General features: G+C 40.4%; 1 protein-coding gene across 1 annotated transcript in view; it reads left to right on the top strand.

Moving 5' to 3' along the window:
• GLDC (glycine decarboxylase) overlaps positions 1-17,259 on the top strand; it is a 98,661-nt gene that overhangs the window by 72,453 nt on the left and 8,949 nt on the right. Inside the window, exons 18-22 of the mRNA XM_046023674.1 lie at positions 142-291; positions 1,672-1,784; positions 3,184-3,325; positions 6,751-6,862; positions 14,104-14,199. Of these exons, the coding sequence (XP_045879630.1) occupies positions 142-291; positions 1,672-1,784; positions 3,184-3,325; positions 6,751-6,862; positions 14,104-14,199 (613 nt within the window). The remainder of the gene's footprint in view (positions 1-141; positions 292-1,671; positions 1,785-3,183; positions 3,326-6,750; positions 6,863-14,103; positions 14,200-17,259) is intronic.

Here is a 17,259-nt window from a genome sequence, read left to right on the forward strand (position 1 = left end):
GTATTGCCATGGTACTTTGAGAAAATTCCAGAAATGGAAAGTCCAAGATTTCATCTTTCCTAATTCTGTAAAGTAAAAAGAAAGGGTTTGGCCAATAAACATATCCTCCTTTGTCTCCCTCTGCTCTTTTCTATCCAACAGGTGGATAAACACAAGGAGAACCTGGCAGCAATCATGATTACATACCCATCCACCAATGGAGTGTTTGAAGAGAACATTGGTGACGTGTGTGACCTGATCCACCAACACGGAGGACAGGTCTATCTAGATGGGGCAAATATGAATGCACAGGTAGGCAACACAAAGAGGGACTCCCTGGGAAAATGGTTAAGTCAGAAAAAGATTTCTCCTCTGACTGCTTGACAGTTGTCTTAAAACATGATACTGAATTTAGAACTGTGGTTGACTTTGTTTATTGCCAATTTCAAGCAAAGTGCTTCAATTTCTCGGAGGTTAGATTTGAAGGAGGTGATAGTGGAGGTTGGGGAGGAGATAAAGAGAACAACAGGATATAGGGAATGAACTGAGTGTCCTTAGTTCATCAGAAGTTGGGATCTCTCTCGGGGTGCTACTGGTAAGAAGGTCACTTGACTCCCTGCCTATGGGAGTTCAGACCCAAGTTCTGGCCACTCTGGATGTTGATCTCTCACAGTATCCCTTGACAATGAACAAGCCATTAATCTGGCTTCAACTTTTTCAGTGTAAAGTGGCTGAATAGTTCTGTCCCTGAAGAGCCAATCCTGATTACTTACATGGTGTGTGTGTGTGTGTGTGTGTGTGTGTGTGTGTGTGTGTGTGTGTTAGAGTGAGAGAGGGAGGGAGGGTTGGATAGGGTTCTGTGTAATATACAACCCTGAGCAAATGCTATAGGGGCATTAGAGCAGAGGATGTCATGATCTTTCAGAGTTTTCCTAACTTCTTGGTGATTGTTTGTTGTTATGATCGTGGGTTGGTTTTGTTTTTTGTTCATTTTTGGTTTCGGTTTGTTTTACTTAGCCATTTCAAATTCTTCCTGCTTTTCTTTACTTCTGTCTGATTGTTTCTATAAGTGTGGTCCAGGAATTGTCTGTTGCTTCACTAGCATTAATGCACGCTTCATCTTTGGCTACATTGAAAATTAGTCCTAATGCCGAAGTGACAGGAAGGCCTGTTGAATGTTGTGGCTGGTGTTAGGGTGGTCTCAGGAAAACTGTCAGTCTCCCTCCCTTCCTTGGCTCAGCATCCTCTCAGGTGGCCTTTCATCCCCTTCCACTGGTGTGCCCGAAGTACATGATACTCAAAGCCAACCACACAGGAGGAGGTAACGTTGCTAGGGTGAAAGTAATCTCTCTGTGCAGCAAGGAGGTACTTCCCTTTCTTTTGCTTAGGGTGCTTCCTCTCCTCCCTCTTGTGGTGGAAAATTAGGAATTGACTGTATATTCAAATCTGCATTTTAAAATCTAAATTAGGCTAAATGGTCAGTTGCTGTTTCCATAGAAACTATAAGCCAGGCTGCCTGTGGGATGTGAGGTTTTGACTGCAGAACTTGGCCAGTATTGAGAAAATTTCTGTGAACAGCTCTGCCTGCCTTTTCCTCTAAAGGGAGAGGCTGCAGTAAATAGGATGGCTACCTTTCCAGAGCACCATTTCAAGCTCTTGACTTTTGATTTTGGCTCTTTCCTTTTGTGGTAGGTGGGAATCTGTCGTCCTGGAGATTTTGGGTCTGATGTCTCACACCTAAATCTTCACAAGACCTTCTGCATTCCCCATGGAGGAGGCGGCCCTGGCATGGGGCCCATTGGCGTGTGAGTTCTGGGCTGCTTGTTTCAGGAAGGTTTTAGAGACTAAAAATGAAAGAATGCCCCTAAATTTGCTGTTCTTCTCATCAAGGTCTTCAAGTGTCATGGACACCTTCATATCTAGTGTGCTTGTAGGGGCTGGGAGAGAAGCAGTGAGAAGGGTGATTAAGGGGATGCTCAAAGAGGAGCATAAGTAGATTTTATTAACCATAGTGCTCGATTGGCTGCACTAAGCTCCTAGTCATGTGTAGACAGAGCCGTTTATTAGCAGAGCAATGAATAGGGAGTTCACTGAGGCATTACGTATCTGAACTGGAATATTAGCACCTGCAAGTGTCCCTTAGACTTTAATAGATTTCCAAGAAGCTTTTCTTTTTATTCATTCTTTTTAAGAAAGAAATCAGCTGATGGTTATGTTGAAAGTGAATTATCTATCAATAACAGAAAGAACTCATAGGAAAAAATTGCTTGCCAGGAGCTGGGGAGCTGGGGGTGGGGATGAGTGGGGAGAGGTTGGTAAAGGGTATAAACTTTAAGTTATGAGATGTGTAACATGTAAAACATGTTGATTACTATTGATAACACTGTATTGTATATTTGACATTTGCTAAGAGAGTAGAAATTAGATGTTCTCAACAAAGAAAGAAAAAGAAAGAAGTGAGTTGCATGTAAAGTGTTAAACACTTTGCAGGCTGGATTCTTACTATATCTGAGAGAAGTCAGAAGGAAACAGACCTTAATACTAGAAATAATTAGATGAGGTCAGAATAGCACTAAAGGAGTGTCTCATAGCTGTTGATAACTTTTTACACTGTGAAGTTGAATCATCTTGTGAAAATGATGCTGAGTAGCCATTTCCTGAGTTTCTTCATTTTTTCAAAAATGGACCAAAGGTCCCAGACTTCAGGTTGCTGGGAACCTGTCCCTCTTGGTTTTTCCTGTTTTTCTTTTTGATTATTATTATTTGTAACTAGTGGGGTCACCTCAGTACCTCAGCTGTGGGGAGGTGGGACAGTAATGTTCAGTGCTGGCCTCTGATGTTTAGGCCCATAGGGCTCCCTCTCAGCAGCACTTTCTGTCCCTTAGATGCCTCGGGAAAGAATATGGGGCGTGAGGCTGGGAGGTCCCCACATCCTGGTGAGTTCATTGCAAGCTATTTCACAGCTGCCTATCTGCCAAGTCATCTGCCATAGTTCTCTGGTGAGCCACTGGGACACTGATGACTTGTGAAGAGGAGGAAGGAAGGAATATTTCCTGAACATCTGTTTCTTAGCAAGTGTCGGGTCCTCTCCACTCTGAGTTCCTCTACTAGGAATAGAGCTTTTGGAGAGGGCTTAGCACTTGCCTATTTGTTTGGTCTGGATCTTTTCATTATATCTTCTGAATTTGTGTTTAAAAATAACAGGAAGAAGCATCTTGCCCCTTTCCTGCCCAGTCATCCCATCATCTCGGTAAAGCCAAGTGAGGATGACCGACCTGTGGGTACTGTTAGTGCAGCCCCATGGGGCTCTAGTTCCATCTTGCCCATTTCGTGGGCCTATATTAAGGTAAGGCCTGTGACTGTGTTAGGCAGGCAGGGAATGTGATATGTGGGTGGGAAACTAAGACTTTCTCCTTGACTTAAAAATGAAGAAATCCAGGGGTGCCTGGGTAGCTCAGTTGCTTAAGTGTCCAACTCTTGGTTTCAGCTCAGGTCATGATCTTGTGGTTATGAGATCGAGTCCCACATGGGGCTCTGCACTCAGCTCAGAGTCTGCTACAGATTGTCTCTTCCTTTGCCACTCCTCCCATCTCTCTTTCTCTCTCTCTCTCTCTCCCTCTCTGCACTCAGTCAGAGTCTGCTACAGATTGTCTCTCCCTCTGCTCCTCCCCCACCCAAATAAATAAATAGATAAAATCTTTAAAAAAGAAGAAGAAGAAATCCATGACCTGAGATGTGGTTCAGTGAAGATTGCTGACTTAGGTGGAAGAAACCTTCTTAAAGAGATGAGATAAATTTTATTTCATCTCTTCTCACAGTGCTATTTCCTTTGGTTTTTCATAGTGGGTTTAACATCACAGAAACTAGACATGCCAGATATGTTTTTCCAGACCAAGTTAAGTTCCATGAGTCATATGCATGTTCTGGCTACGTCATTTTAGTTTCCTGTAGGATTTGTATAGCCTCTTGTAAGTGAAAAACAGTGCATGTACTAATTATTATACTTGGTTGAAATCCTGAGGTAAATCTTTAGGAATAAATCTCATGTTGCTTTTTATTTCTTAGGTACCTTGAAGATAAGACTAAAAAATAGCAGAAATTTGCTTATGTGGTAGTTTCCCAAAGCTCTTTGCCCTTTAGAGCCTGTGGAACTATAACTCTATGGAGTAATTAGACTTTGTTAGAGAACAGCTTTCCTTTCTTTGTGTTTCTCCAAAAAACTCTAGAGCCAGAGTTTATTTCATACAGCTCTTGTTCAAATGGGCCTGCCCACCTCCTGTGCATTGGATAGGAACACTTGTTCAGCAGCTAATTAAGCAGCATTCCCAAACTGGCTTCCCTCCTTAAAGGAAGAGTGGCTTCTAGTGAAATAAGACTCCAAAACTCAGCTATTCAAGTCATGCTGAATGGCTCTCTGGGGCTGGCTATTACTCTGAAACAGTGCGGCATTTATGATTCTTAATGAAAACTTTCTGGGAAGCTGAAACAACAATTCTGTACCTCAGAGACTAAGACCTCCTTTTAAAAGTGATATTCGAGGGGTGCCTGGGTGGCTCAGTGGGTTAAGCCTCTGCCTTTGGCTCAGGTCATGATCCCAGGGTCCTGGGATCGAGCTCCGCATCCGGCTCTCTGCTCGTCGGGGAGCCTGCTTCCTCCTCTCTCTGTCTGCCTCTCTGCCTACTTGTGATCTCTGTCAAATAGATAAATTTTTAAAAATCTTAAAAAATAAAAAAATAAAATTTTTTTAAAAAAAGTGATATTCGAGTTGTTTTACAAATAGTAACAACAAAAACAATCATAGTAAAGGTCTGCTTCTTTACAAACAGAATCTTATTCTCAGGTTCCTTTTGGTTCTGAGATCCTATAAACCTGGATTATTTATTATGGTTATTTTTGAGTTAGAGAGTATTTCCCACATAGCAGAAAATAATGTCCCAAGTCTCGTTTGGCCATATGCCAGGAATACCAGACATTTATAATCTCCACTATAAATGAAATAAATAAAATAGGTTTTAAACTACCCCCCTCTCTTTATTTCAGGCTGTTGCCTGGGTTCTAGAACTACCTTCTTCCCTGCTTCAGTCCATCTTGGACACTCTGTAGTATAGCAGGATTCCCCTAAAGGCCCAGATTATCTTCTAGTTTCCTTTTGCCTTTTCTGCTCAGTCTTATTAGCCTACACAGAGTCCTTAGGGGATTCTTCGCAAAATGCACATGCCTAGGCCCCATCCCAGAGGGAATCAAATTCAGCATGTGGGAGGTGGGGGTTGGGTCATCAAACTTTCCAGGTGACCCCTGAGTTGAGAGCCATTGACTGGCTGAGCCAAATCCAAGTTCTTCATAGCAAAGGTTTGAATCTTATAAGAGGATTGTCACAGCCCACCACCTCGACAGTAACCCCCAGACTGCAGCCCTGTGCCTTCACTTCCACGCTGCCATGGTTTTTGTCATTCTTATCACCTGGAGCTCCTTCCCCTTTCTTTTTGCCTCTCCAAATTCCACCCATTTTTAGATTTCCACTCAAGTTCTGACTCATACTCTGGTAACCCTTCTTTGTCCAGCTTGGCAAGATATGTCCTCTCCTTACTTTGGACATTGGTGTCACTGTTTTATTTGATGCTTTCTCATGTGCTTGATACTAATTATGTATTTAATATATGCCAAGCCTCCATCATACATGAGGTATTCTGGAAAGAATGTCAACAATAAAAATTGGTGCAATCTTGATTTTAAGCTCTTTGCTGGTGATAATGTTCACCCTGTGTAACCACAGGGATTTAGAAAGTATCAGAAAAGGATAATATCAACTCTGGCTGTTGTTAAACATATAAATGACCCTGAGTATGGACAACTGTAAGACAAACCACACAGAATTGATTCGGGGGGATTTGGGTCAAGATCGCATGAGATTTCTGGCAATTACCAAGACATTTCAAATTCACAGTAATTCACAAACACAAATTCACAGTAAATTCACAAACATAAGCTCTCCCAAGTGCATGTAATCTAAGATGCTTTTTCCTCTTTTTTTTCTTTTTTTAAAGTTTAAATTCAGTTAGTTAACATATATTTTTTGTTTCAGAGGTATAGGTCTGTGACTCATCAGTCTTATATAACACCCAGTGCTCATTACAACATATACCCTCCCAATGTCCTTCACCCAGTTACCCATCCCTCCACCTTCCTTTCCTCCAGCAACTCTCAGTTAATTTCTTGTGATCAAGAGTCTCTTATTCTGGGGTGCCTGGGTGGCTCAGTGGGTTAAAGCCTCTGCCTTCGGCTCAGGTCATGATCCCAGGATCCTAGGATCAAGCCCTGCATGGGGCTCTCTACTCAGCGGGGAGCCTGCTTCCCCTCTCTTTCTCTCTGCCTGCCTCTCCACCTACTTGTGATCTCTGTCTGTCAAATAAATAAATAATAAATCTTAAAAAAAAAAGAGTCTTATTTTTTTTCTTCCTTGGATAAAACACAGCCAGCAACCAATTTTACCCTGTTGTAAACTTTGTTACTTTGTTCCTTATTGTTACTTTGTTACTACTTTGTTATTTTTATAAGAAATATAAAGTTATGTTCCAAGGAGAAAACTAAAATTAATTTCAGACTTAGAAAAGACTGGCAGACCTCCTTGTTGGGATTTTATACCCATCTGTAATCCAGAGTGATAGTGGGATGACTCCCTTTGTAAATCAGATTTATTTGGGTGTGTCTTTGATTGGTGTCCATTAGTTTTACTTATTCTGTGGTTGATGACTCTTTCTCTCTCTGTTGCAGATGATGGGAGGCAAGGGTCTTAAACAGGCCACAGAAATTGCTATATTAAATGCCAACTACATGGCCAAGCGTTTAGAAAAACACTATAGAGTCCTTTTCCGGGGTGCAAGAGGCAAGTATCAACCTTAATTTACCATCACCTTGGTTTTTTTCTTGACCAAGTTTGACCTAATGGTTTTCTACAGTGGGTAGGAAACTTCCGTTTCTTAGCATATACCAGAGGAAAGCATAGATTTTTTGGAAATAATTTCTATTTAGTGAACAGTTTAGGAGTATTAGTATTAGTATTTGGAAGGCTGTGTAATGCCATTAGTGTACACAGCCCAGGTCAACAAGGAGCCACACCCACTGAGAGATGCATACATAAATATTGAGAGCTTATTACCTCACAAAGTGCTATGGGAATGCCTCTTGAAGAGTGGAGTAATTCAGACTGGACAGAGGAGGGGCAGAATAATTGGGAGAGACTTCTGGCAGGAGCCCCTTGAGATGAACCTGGATGAGAGAGGAGCAGACCCCAGTAAACAGAGACTGCAGCAAGCCAGAGTTGTCTAGGTGGTGGGAGGCTTTGGCCGGGGTTGATGGATGGGATAGGAGGAAGGGAAAGAGATGAAGAATGAAGTTGGAGAGGCAGCTTGGGGCCTTGAAGGTCTCAGAAGGCTCTTAGCTTTACCCTTGAGTCAGATGACAGCCATGAAATGTTTTTTTGATCAGAGGAATGACAGGATTAGGAGAATGATAAAGTCATTAAGAAAATTTGCAGGGGATGAACATCCTATTAGAAGTAGAATCAATAGGACTTAGTTACTGATTATTTGAGAGTGAAGAGAATTTCTGTGTAAGCCTCTTAACTCTGATAATAGAGGTACAATAGTTGGAATAATAGAAAGGGGAACAAAGTCACCCTGGAAGATGGGGAGGGGATGGAGCCAGACATATCTGCAGAAATTTAGCTTTGGGCACAGACTCTACAAGCAGACTCTTAGAAATGGTGAAACCCAAGAAAAGAGTTTTGAGAAACTAGAGCAAAACCCGTCAAGCAGATGGTTCCATTAACAGAGATGAGCAGGAAAGGGGCACCTGGTGAGGGAGGATTCCATGCTTGAGGCAGCCTTAGGGCCTCTGCATTTGTCACAGTACCTCTCCCAAGAAAAGCCCCTGCTTGTCCTGTGTGTCTCTGTTCTGGCTTCACCTCCCCCCTGAAGCCCTATTTTCCTGGCAAAGAGAACTACTCCTTCCCTTGTTCCCTCCATGACTGAAGATTTCTCCCTCTCCGTTTCTTATCTGGCTCTCTCCATCTGACCTTGACTCCTGCAGGATAAAGACTGTCTGCTTCCACTCTCTAGCACCTATACCTGTCAGTCATGCCTGGCCCACCATAATGGATATACCAGGATCTAGGTATGCAGTGTTGCACAGCAGAAACAGACTGGTCTTATGACATGAGTCTTAAAAAGAACCTTGCCTTTAACAATTATGAACATTTTGGTCACCTTTGAAAGAATTAGGACAAAAATGATAAGGCAGATGCCAAATGGAAGTGAGCTGAGAAATGGACTGAGGGTGGGGAAAAGAAGGGAGAGGCATTCATGGTTTGGGGGAGTTTGGTGGTGAAGGCAGGGGACAGGTGGAAGCTGCTCCAATAGGACGCAGTTTTGTTTTGAAATAAGAAAAGAACATGATTTTAAACTGCCAGAGAAAAGGAATTGAAGAGGGGAAAGCGAAGCTACAACAGAAGGAATAATAGATGGGTGAACAAAGTCATCCTGGAGGTGATAGGAGGAGAGGGTGCTAAGAGCCAGGTAGATAGGCAGCACGTTGGTTGTGGGCACAGAATCAGAGACAGGGAGGGATGGGGACTTGAAGCTTGGAGCAGAGAGACGACAGTCAATAAGCAGCATGGGCCACAAGAAGGAGGCCATTCTGACTCTGTTTCTCCAGCTCAGGTGGAGTAATATCTACATCTGGGATCTTGCCTTAAAAATATGTATTGAAAGGGTTAGTTCTGGAGTTTGAAAATAGAAAAGAGCTAAATAACTAGAAGCTCTGGTTAGGAATGCTCCCCAGAGATTAGGGAAGAAAATTGTGGACCATACGTCTCTAAGCAATACAGTAAAATGCTTCTGAGGTGGGTATTGAAGAATCTACAAAAGCTACTAATTAATTTATTCAAACAGAGCTCCATGCATCCTGCTTATGTATTGACCTTCAGGATTGATTTAAGTATTTGTTTCGTCAGCGTATGTAAGTAATTTGTGTATACTGAACAAAAAATTTGGGAAGATAAAAACCATGAGGAAAGAAATATAAATGATCTATGGTTTCGTTGAGCAGACATAACCACAATTAATATTTTGCTATATTTTTTCTTGAAATCACATTACAAATACAGTTTGTGTACTGTTTTTTAAACTTATCTTATATTGTGATCATTTCCCCTTGTCATTAAATGTTCTTTGAAAGTAGCTATGTTGATTCTATTATATGGATATACCAGGATCTAGGTAATCCTATAATGTTTTCCCCCTCGTTGTTTGCTTTACATTTGTAACAATGCTGTGACAAATCTCTTTTTTATTTAGATTTCTAAAAAACATTTCTGATTATTTCCTGAGTTTAGAGCTATAGAAGAAAAATTGTTATCTCAGAGAATGAATGCATTTAAGCTCTTTGTATGTGTGGCCTGGTTGTCCCCACAGAGACTTTGTACCAATTTATTTCATGCTATTAGCATATGAAGTAACCATCACATGAGGGCCTAGTGAATACCAGGAGCCAGGCTGAAAAGACACCACCAACAAAAACAAAGTTATCTTTGCCATTCTGGTGGTTGAAAAAATGATCTTTTTGCTTTTTTTTTAAAAAAGATTTTATTTTTTTTATTCGACAGACAGAGATCACAAGTAGGCAGAGAGGCAGTCCGAGAGAGAGGTGGAAGCAGACTCCCTGCTGAGCAGAGAACCCAATATGGGGCTCGATCCCAGGACCCTGAGATCATGACCTGAGCTGAAGGCAGAGGCCTAACCCACTGAACCACTCAGGCACCCCCTGACCTTTTTGCTTTAATTGACAAGCTTTAGGGGTTTTTTTCTGTTCATTTTTTTAAGGTATTTGAAATTTACTTATGATTAACTTTATTTGAAAACTTCATTGAGGCAGAATTCACATACTATACAAATGACCCACTTTAAATGTACGAGTCACAATTTTTAGTGTTCACACAGTTGTGCTGTCTGAAGTTTAGTTTTTTAAAGCAAGAATGCATGTAATCCAAAAAAAAAAAAAAAAAAAAAAGAATGCAAGTATCTGGATTGCATGGGGGGGTACAATGGCAGCCTAGCAGAGAAAGTAAACAAGCGTCTCTCAGGTGCCCACCATGAGCTTAGCATTTGAGTGACTGCTTTAAGCAGAGACGGTCTCAGTCCTAGGGTATTTGCAGCACAAAATGATAGATGCAATTTCCATTTGTTTTGACATTTCATCCCAGAATTAAATAATAAATTGTATTTCTCATCCCACGCAGAGATATATTGGTGATTACAGATTTTACTACATAATCCCAAAGTTCATGAAATAAAAAATTGTCTCATGTTTGGTCTGGTAAACACATTCCTTATATAATTTGAAGCTGAGTATTCTAGGGCCTAGAAAAGAATTGTCACCATACCTCCCGAGGGCCCAAAATAGAAATGTTCTTAATAAACACATTGCATTCCAACATGTCTAATGGCAATGTTAAAAGACCATTATTCATCTTAATCATATTTACTAGTTCTATATAAAGGACTTTGGAATTACAGATGACTATGAGGCAATAATTTTAATGAACTCCAGGCTTCATAAATATAATGAACTCCTGGTTCATAAAGGAACCAGGATCAATGGTTCCTTTATGAACCATTTCTTTGAGAGATTTGAAAATACCAGCTAAACCACTGAGGCTTATGGTTTTCTGAAGTAAGGAAGTGACAAGCAAGAATTGGGTTGGGGAAAAAGCAGTAGTATTTAGAATGAGGAAAGAAAGGAATTACCTCAGGTAGAATGGTATCTTTTTTTTGTTTGTTTGTTTTAATGATAAATTCTTATTTATTGAAGAACAGGGGCTCCTGGGTGGCTCAGTGGGTTAAAGCCTCTGCCTTTAGCTCAGGTCATGATCCCAGGGTCCTGGGATCCAGCCCTGCACCGGGCTCTCTGCTCCGTGGGGAGTCTGCTTCCCCTCTCTCTCTGCCTGCCTCTCTGCCTACTTGTGTTCTCTGTCAAATAAATAAGTAAAAAAATCTTAAAAAAAAAAAAAAGAAAGAAAGAAAGAAAAGAAAAACATCCAGTTGAGTGTTTTTTGTTTTAAGATGGTACCTTTTTTAAAAGGAGGAATTAAAAAAATTCATAGATGTCTACTCTTGTGGGAGGCTAAGCTTACGGATCTAAATGGAGTTTTTGTCAGTGGAGTAAGCAACTTTATTAGTATCCCAAAGTTTTATTTAGGTTTTAATTTCTTAAATGCCTATCCCTTTTTTTACCTCAGACAAACCTAACACTGCCTGGAAATTCCTGTTCCTCAGTTGGTTTCCCAGTGGCCTTTATGGGCAGACATGGGCCTCAGGGGATGGGCCTACACATCCCAGGCCAGGAAGTGACCCTCCTGAGGCCAGAGGCCCCACCTACCCGACCTCATTTCCAAGGAAACATTCAGTTTTGCAGTTTTGATTCTATTAGTTATGGTCCCTGGATTGCAACTGAAAAGCTTGACCAAGCCCTGATTGCCCTCCTAATAAGCTTTATGAGCAATTAGTCAGTGAGTTCCATTTATTTTTTAGGTAGTCACTCTGAGGATGCGGAGCTTAGAGCCAAGCCACTTTTATTCTGGTTTTCCATCATGCCACCCTCCCCTCCTTGGTCCTTTAACTTGTTATCTTTTCAGACTCTCAGCTATAGTCATGGTTAGGCCCAGCAGGAACATCAACTCCAGAGAAAACTAAAACTTGTGCTGATCAGTTTATGTAATTTCTACTTCAAGTTGCCCTGACTCACCATATGCCATAGAAGGTTTGTGTATCTTTTCTCTTTAAAAAATATAAACAAAGATGAACATCTTGGGTTCTGGCCTCTAACAGCCACCAAGAATCAGTTTCACCCCCTTCAGGGCTCAAGTACAGAGAGAGAGAGAGAGATACACTGAAATTACACTGTTTCCATTTGAACACCTTAGGATATGGATTTAGAAAATAACATCTGAACCTTATTTTGAAAATGGAGCTCTTTCCAAACCGCCTGGCTGTGGTGGGGGACTTGTGTAACAATACCGGGCGGGGCTCTGTGAGACTGAACTTCTCTTTGGAAGACTGCCCTCTGCCTGCCGGCGGGAGTGACTCCTTCCCTTCATCATGTGTCCCTCTTCCCCTTTAGCCCACTGAGCATCCTTCAGAGCAGTGAGCTCTGTTAGCCTTCTTTCTTGGGTCAGTGTCACAGTGGTGGGGTAGCTGCCAGAGGCTCAGGGAAGAACGGTTAAAGGTTGAGGCTGGGCTACCAAAATGGGGTAGGGACAATTTTGTATTTAGGATTTCTAGACTTACATGATCTCACCATTCCCACTCTCCTTGGCCACCCCCAGCCCCCTGCCCCACCCAGCACTCCCAACTGGTCACTCCTTCTAGGTACCTTTTCCTCCCTGACTACCTACCTAGGAATACAGCCTTGTACTTTGGAATCCCACTTCCTACAAATTTAATCCCCATCATTGTTAGGAAGAATATTTTAAAAATATTTAAATATAAATAGTTAAATATTTAAATATATTTTATTATATTAATTATAAATATAATATAAATTATATATATATAATATAAATATATATAAATTATATATTATAAATATAAATTATTTATATTATAAATTATTTATATTATTATATAATTAATATTATATATTATATTATTATATATAATATTAATTATATAATAATATAGTATATATTATATATATAATATTAATTATATAATAATATAGTATATATTATATATATAATATTATATATTATATATATTATATAATATATAATATATAACTGTTTTCAGTTCCTGAAAACAGTGTCAGTGTATCTTTAGCTCTAGAAATAATTTTGTAATAAAAGAGTCAGGCCCATGATGATATGTTTAACTGTTGGAATTATTATAAATTATTTATATTATAAATATAAATTATAAATATTAATATATTTTTAAAAATTTAAATATAAATATTTAAAAATATCAGTGACAGTATATTTAAAGCTTCAGGTTCTCATACTTTCGTTTTCTAACAAAACCAGTCCCTTCTCACCTAGTCATTACATAAGAAGCAGAGCAGTTACAGATGGTCTCAGGAGCTAGTAATGACTGGAGCTGTTCTCAGGCTTGAGGAATTATGTCCACTCTGTATTTATAAGTAAGATTCATTGTTTGCTGAGATTCAGGAAAAGTAGGTTAAGACGAAGGTGTACATTATTATCTCAGGAGCAGATACTTTCTTAGAAGGAAACTCGTCAGTTGTGTGGACCAGGGAATTTGGATTCCCCCAGAAATGTTGTTCTATTTATGAAAATGCTGACTTAGTTGATGACTTATTCCTGCTGACGGGTGGGTGATCAAATAGCTCATGCTGAGGAGATAGCAGCCTGGGCCTGGAGGGCCATTAGTGCAAGGACTAGAGCAAAGTGAACTGACTTCCAGAGCCTTTGGCTTCTTCAGCTTCTTGCCACTTGTGGTGTGGTGTTTGACAGCCCCAATTTCTGATTCTCAGCTTGAAGCCTGAAACCAAAATCCCAAGAGCCCCTTTGAAGAATCACATACGATTACATATGTGCCCTACAGATACAGGTTTACTATATATTACATAGACTCAGAAGAAAGTTATTTGATGCTGGGAGCAGAGTTCCTTAAAACAGTGTCAGTGTATCTTTAGCTCTAGAAATAATTTTGTAATAAAAGAGTCAGGCCCATGATGATATGTTTAACTGTTGGAAGTAGATTTTATAACCACAGAGGAGAAGAAATCTCATCCCTAGGAACCTCTAGGCAAATCCTGCAGCAGTACATCGGCACCTGAGTCCCAGCTCCATCAGCCTCTTGGCTCAGGGGTGTGTTTTGCACTGAGGATTGGACACACTGACCTGATGTGTTAAAAACATCTTTATTTTTACAATTATTTTTATATTTTATATTTGATAAAGTGGACGAGGTCTTTGTTGCCAGCAATAAGTTTGGCAAGTGACCATGGCTTCTTGGTACTTTGTTGATATGTGTTAAAAAGCTGATTTATTTGTTCATTTGGTTGGGTAAAACAAACTGATGCTAATCTTGAGCTGAAACAATTTTCCAGGTTATGTGGCTCATGAATTTATTTTGGATACAAGGCCCTTCAAAAAGTCTGCAAATATTGAAGCTGTGGATGTGGCCAAGAGGCTTCAGGATTATGGTGAGTGAACTTGTGGGAGCAACTCCTTTTAGGGCAACTCAGGTTTTTGACATTCATGCAGTTTTCCATGCTGGCTGTGGGCCCCTTCCTCAAGGCACTAACCACATGTGCAGGAACCATAATAAACCGACCATTGGCTAAACGGTGAGCACTGGGTTCTAGGCAACCTTCAAAATGATGAGGAAACACTTTCCCTATGACTGCATTGGTAATACCCTTCAAAAGATATTGAATCATATATTCTGAATCGATTGGCATCCTAGAAAAGAAGTCTTTGTAGTTAACATAATTAAAAACCCCAGAGAAAATGGCTGCTATTTCCTATATTTCTTTATTTTTTTACATTTTTTTTTTAAAGATTTATTTATTTGACAGATAGAGATTACAAGTAGGCAGAGAGGCAGGCAGAGAGAGAGAGAGGAGGAAGCAGGCTCCCAGCCAAGCAGAGAGCCCGATGCGGGGCTCGATCCCAGGACCCTGGGATCATGACCTGAGCTGAAGGCAGAGGCTTTAACCCGCTGAGCCACCCAGGCGCCCCCATTTTTTTACATTTTTAATTAAGTTTTTAATTTAAATTCCATTACAGTTAACATACAGTATTTGTCAGTTTCAAGTGTACTATGTAGTGATTCAACATTTCCATATATTACTCAGTGCTTATCACGGTATAAGTGTACATTCCCAGCACCTATTTCACACATCCCCCCCACATCCCCTCTGGTCACCATCAGTTTGATCTCTGTAGTTAAGAATCTGTTTCTTGGGGGGCGCCTGGGTGGCTCAGTGGGTTAAGCTGCTGCCTTCGGCTCAGGTCATGATCTCAGGGTCCTGGGATCGAGTCCCACATCGGGCTCTCAGCTCAGCGGGGAGCCTGCTTCCCTTCCTCTCTCTCTGCCTGCCTCTCTTGTGATTTCTCTCGTAAAAAAAAAAAAAAAAAAAAAAAAAAAAATCTGTTTCTTGGTTTGCCTATCCCTCTTTTTTCCCCTCTTTGCTCATTTGTGTTGTTTCTTAAATTCCACATATGGGTGAAATCATCTGATATTTGTTTTTCTGTGACTAATTTATTTTGCTTAGCATTATACTCTCTAACTCCCATCTATGTTGTTGCAAATGGCAAGATTTTAATCTTTTTTTATGGCAGAATAATACTTCATGTACAACATCTTCTTTATCCATTCTGCAGTTGGTGGACATTTGGGCTCTTACCATAATTGGCTATTGCTGATAGTGCTGCTCTAAATACTGGTGCACTTGTCCCTTTGAATCAGTAGTTTTGTGTCCTTTAGGTAAATACCTACTAGTGCAATTGCTGGGTCATAGGGTAGCTCTATTTTTAACTTTTTGAGGACGCTCCATGCTGTGTTCCAGAGTGGCTGCACCAGCTTGCATTTCCACCTACAGTGCAAGGGAGCTCCTTTTTGTCCACATCATCGCCAACGCTTGTTGTTTTTTGTGGTTTTTAATTTAGCCATTCTGACAGTTATGAGGTAATATTTTAGAGTTTTGATTTGCATTTTCCTGATAATGAGTGATGTCAAACATCTTTTTTATGTATCTTGTGGCCATTTGGATGTCCTTTTTGCAGAAATGTCTGTTCATGTCTTCTGCCTTCTTTTAATTGGATTATTTGGTTTTTTGTATGTGTGTGTTGTCTTGCTTATGTTTCTGGTAAATTCTTACTCCTTTTCCTCTCTTGGTAAACAAAGGAGTCCATAAAGAGATAAGTTGATGGAATGGTGAGGAAGTAGAGCAGGTAATGAATGTAAGTGTTCGAGACCAATGAATGGCATTTGAGTGTTACAAGCACCTCAGTTGTGGCATAGCTGTTTTAGCTGTTTCTATAGATGAAGGAGTAGGCTTCCTTCACCTTATGAAGAATTTCTTCCACCATAGGAATATGGTTTCATAAAGACAGTGCAGTTTTCTGGGAAGAATTTTGAAAGACACAGGCCCTTCGTGAATTAGTGGATGTTCATTCAGCACAGTCCTTATTGAAATATATGTTTTAGTGCCATTATCAATAATATCAAAGACACTTCTATTCTCAGGCTAAGGTGGGGAGAACTTTGCCTTTCAGTGGGTGTGGAGTTCTATCTGAATTTTAATAATTTGAATAACTTCTCTTAATAAGGAAAGTGAAAGCTTCAAAAATTTAATAGTTTCACTAGTGCATCATAATGGGAGTCCCACATGTGTGGCTCATTCCTCTCCTGAATGCATGATCTTATTATGCAGAGTTATACTGATAATAAATGGGAAAGCCAGAGAAAGTTTTCATTAATGAAATTAGCAGTTACTCCCTCAAAATCTCTTGGTTGCTCCTGTAACCTGACGTGGCCTTCTGGCTAATGATGAGTGATGGGCGGATTCACGCAGGCTATAGCTGCACCTCTGAGCTTTCTTGTCTGCCTTACATGTCTGGCAGCAGCAGCATCTGCAGAGAGGGACAGGGCAGGTGAGGAGGAAGTTGTAACTGAAGTTATGACCCAGTACTTCCAAGTCTTGGTCTATCTCCAACCTTGACATTATTTTGACATTTGATAGGGTGATTGCCATACTTGCCCCAAGTCTAGGTTGTACACGTGCCTTTGTAAACACCTCAGAACGTACGTGTTTAATAAGTGAGAGAATGAGATGCCTGGCTAGCTGGCTGTGGAGCATGCAACTCTTGACCGTGGGGTCGTGAGTTCGAGCTCCACACTGGGTGTAGAGATTACTTAAATAAATAAACTTTAAAAAAAATGTGAGAGAATGAGTGAATAGCTAAGTAAAATAAACAAACAAAAAACCCATTAAAAAACCCCAAAACAGCAATTGAGAATGACAACACAGATTCTTAATCACACCTACTGGATCAGAGTTTCCAGGTAACCTGTATATTTAACAAGTACCCCACAGATGAGTACCCCACAGCCCAAAGATGGAGCACGCTGCCTTGGGGGAGAAGTTTCCAAACTTAGTAATAAAAGTCACCAGGGAGTTTTTAAGACTCATAGATTTCTGAGCCTTACTTTGGACTTCCTGAATCAGGGCGAAGATACAAGAATCTGTGTTCCTAAG

The sequence above is a fragment of the Meles meles genome, chromosome 11 (genome assembly GCF_922984935.1).
Source record: "Meles meles chromosome 11, mMelMel3.1 paternal haplotype, whole genome shotgun sequence".
NCBI lineage: Eukaryota > Metazoa > Chordata > Mammalia > Carnivora > Mustelidae > Meles > Meles meles.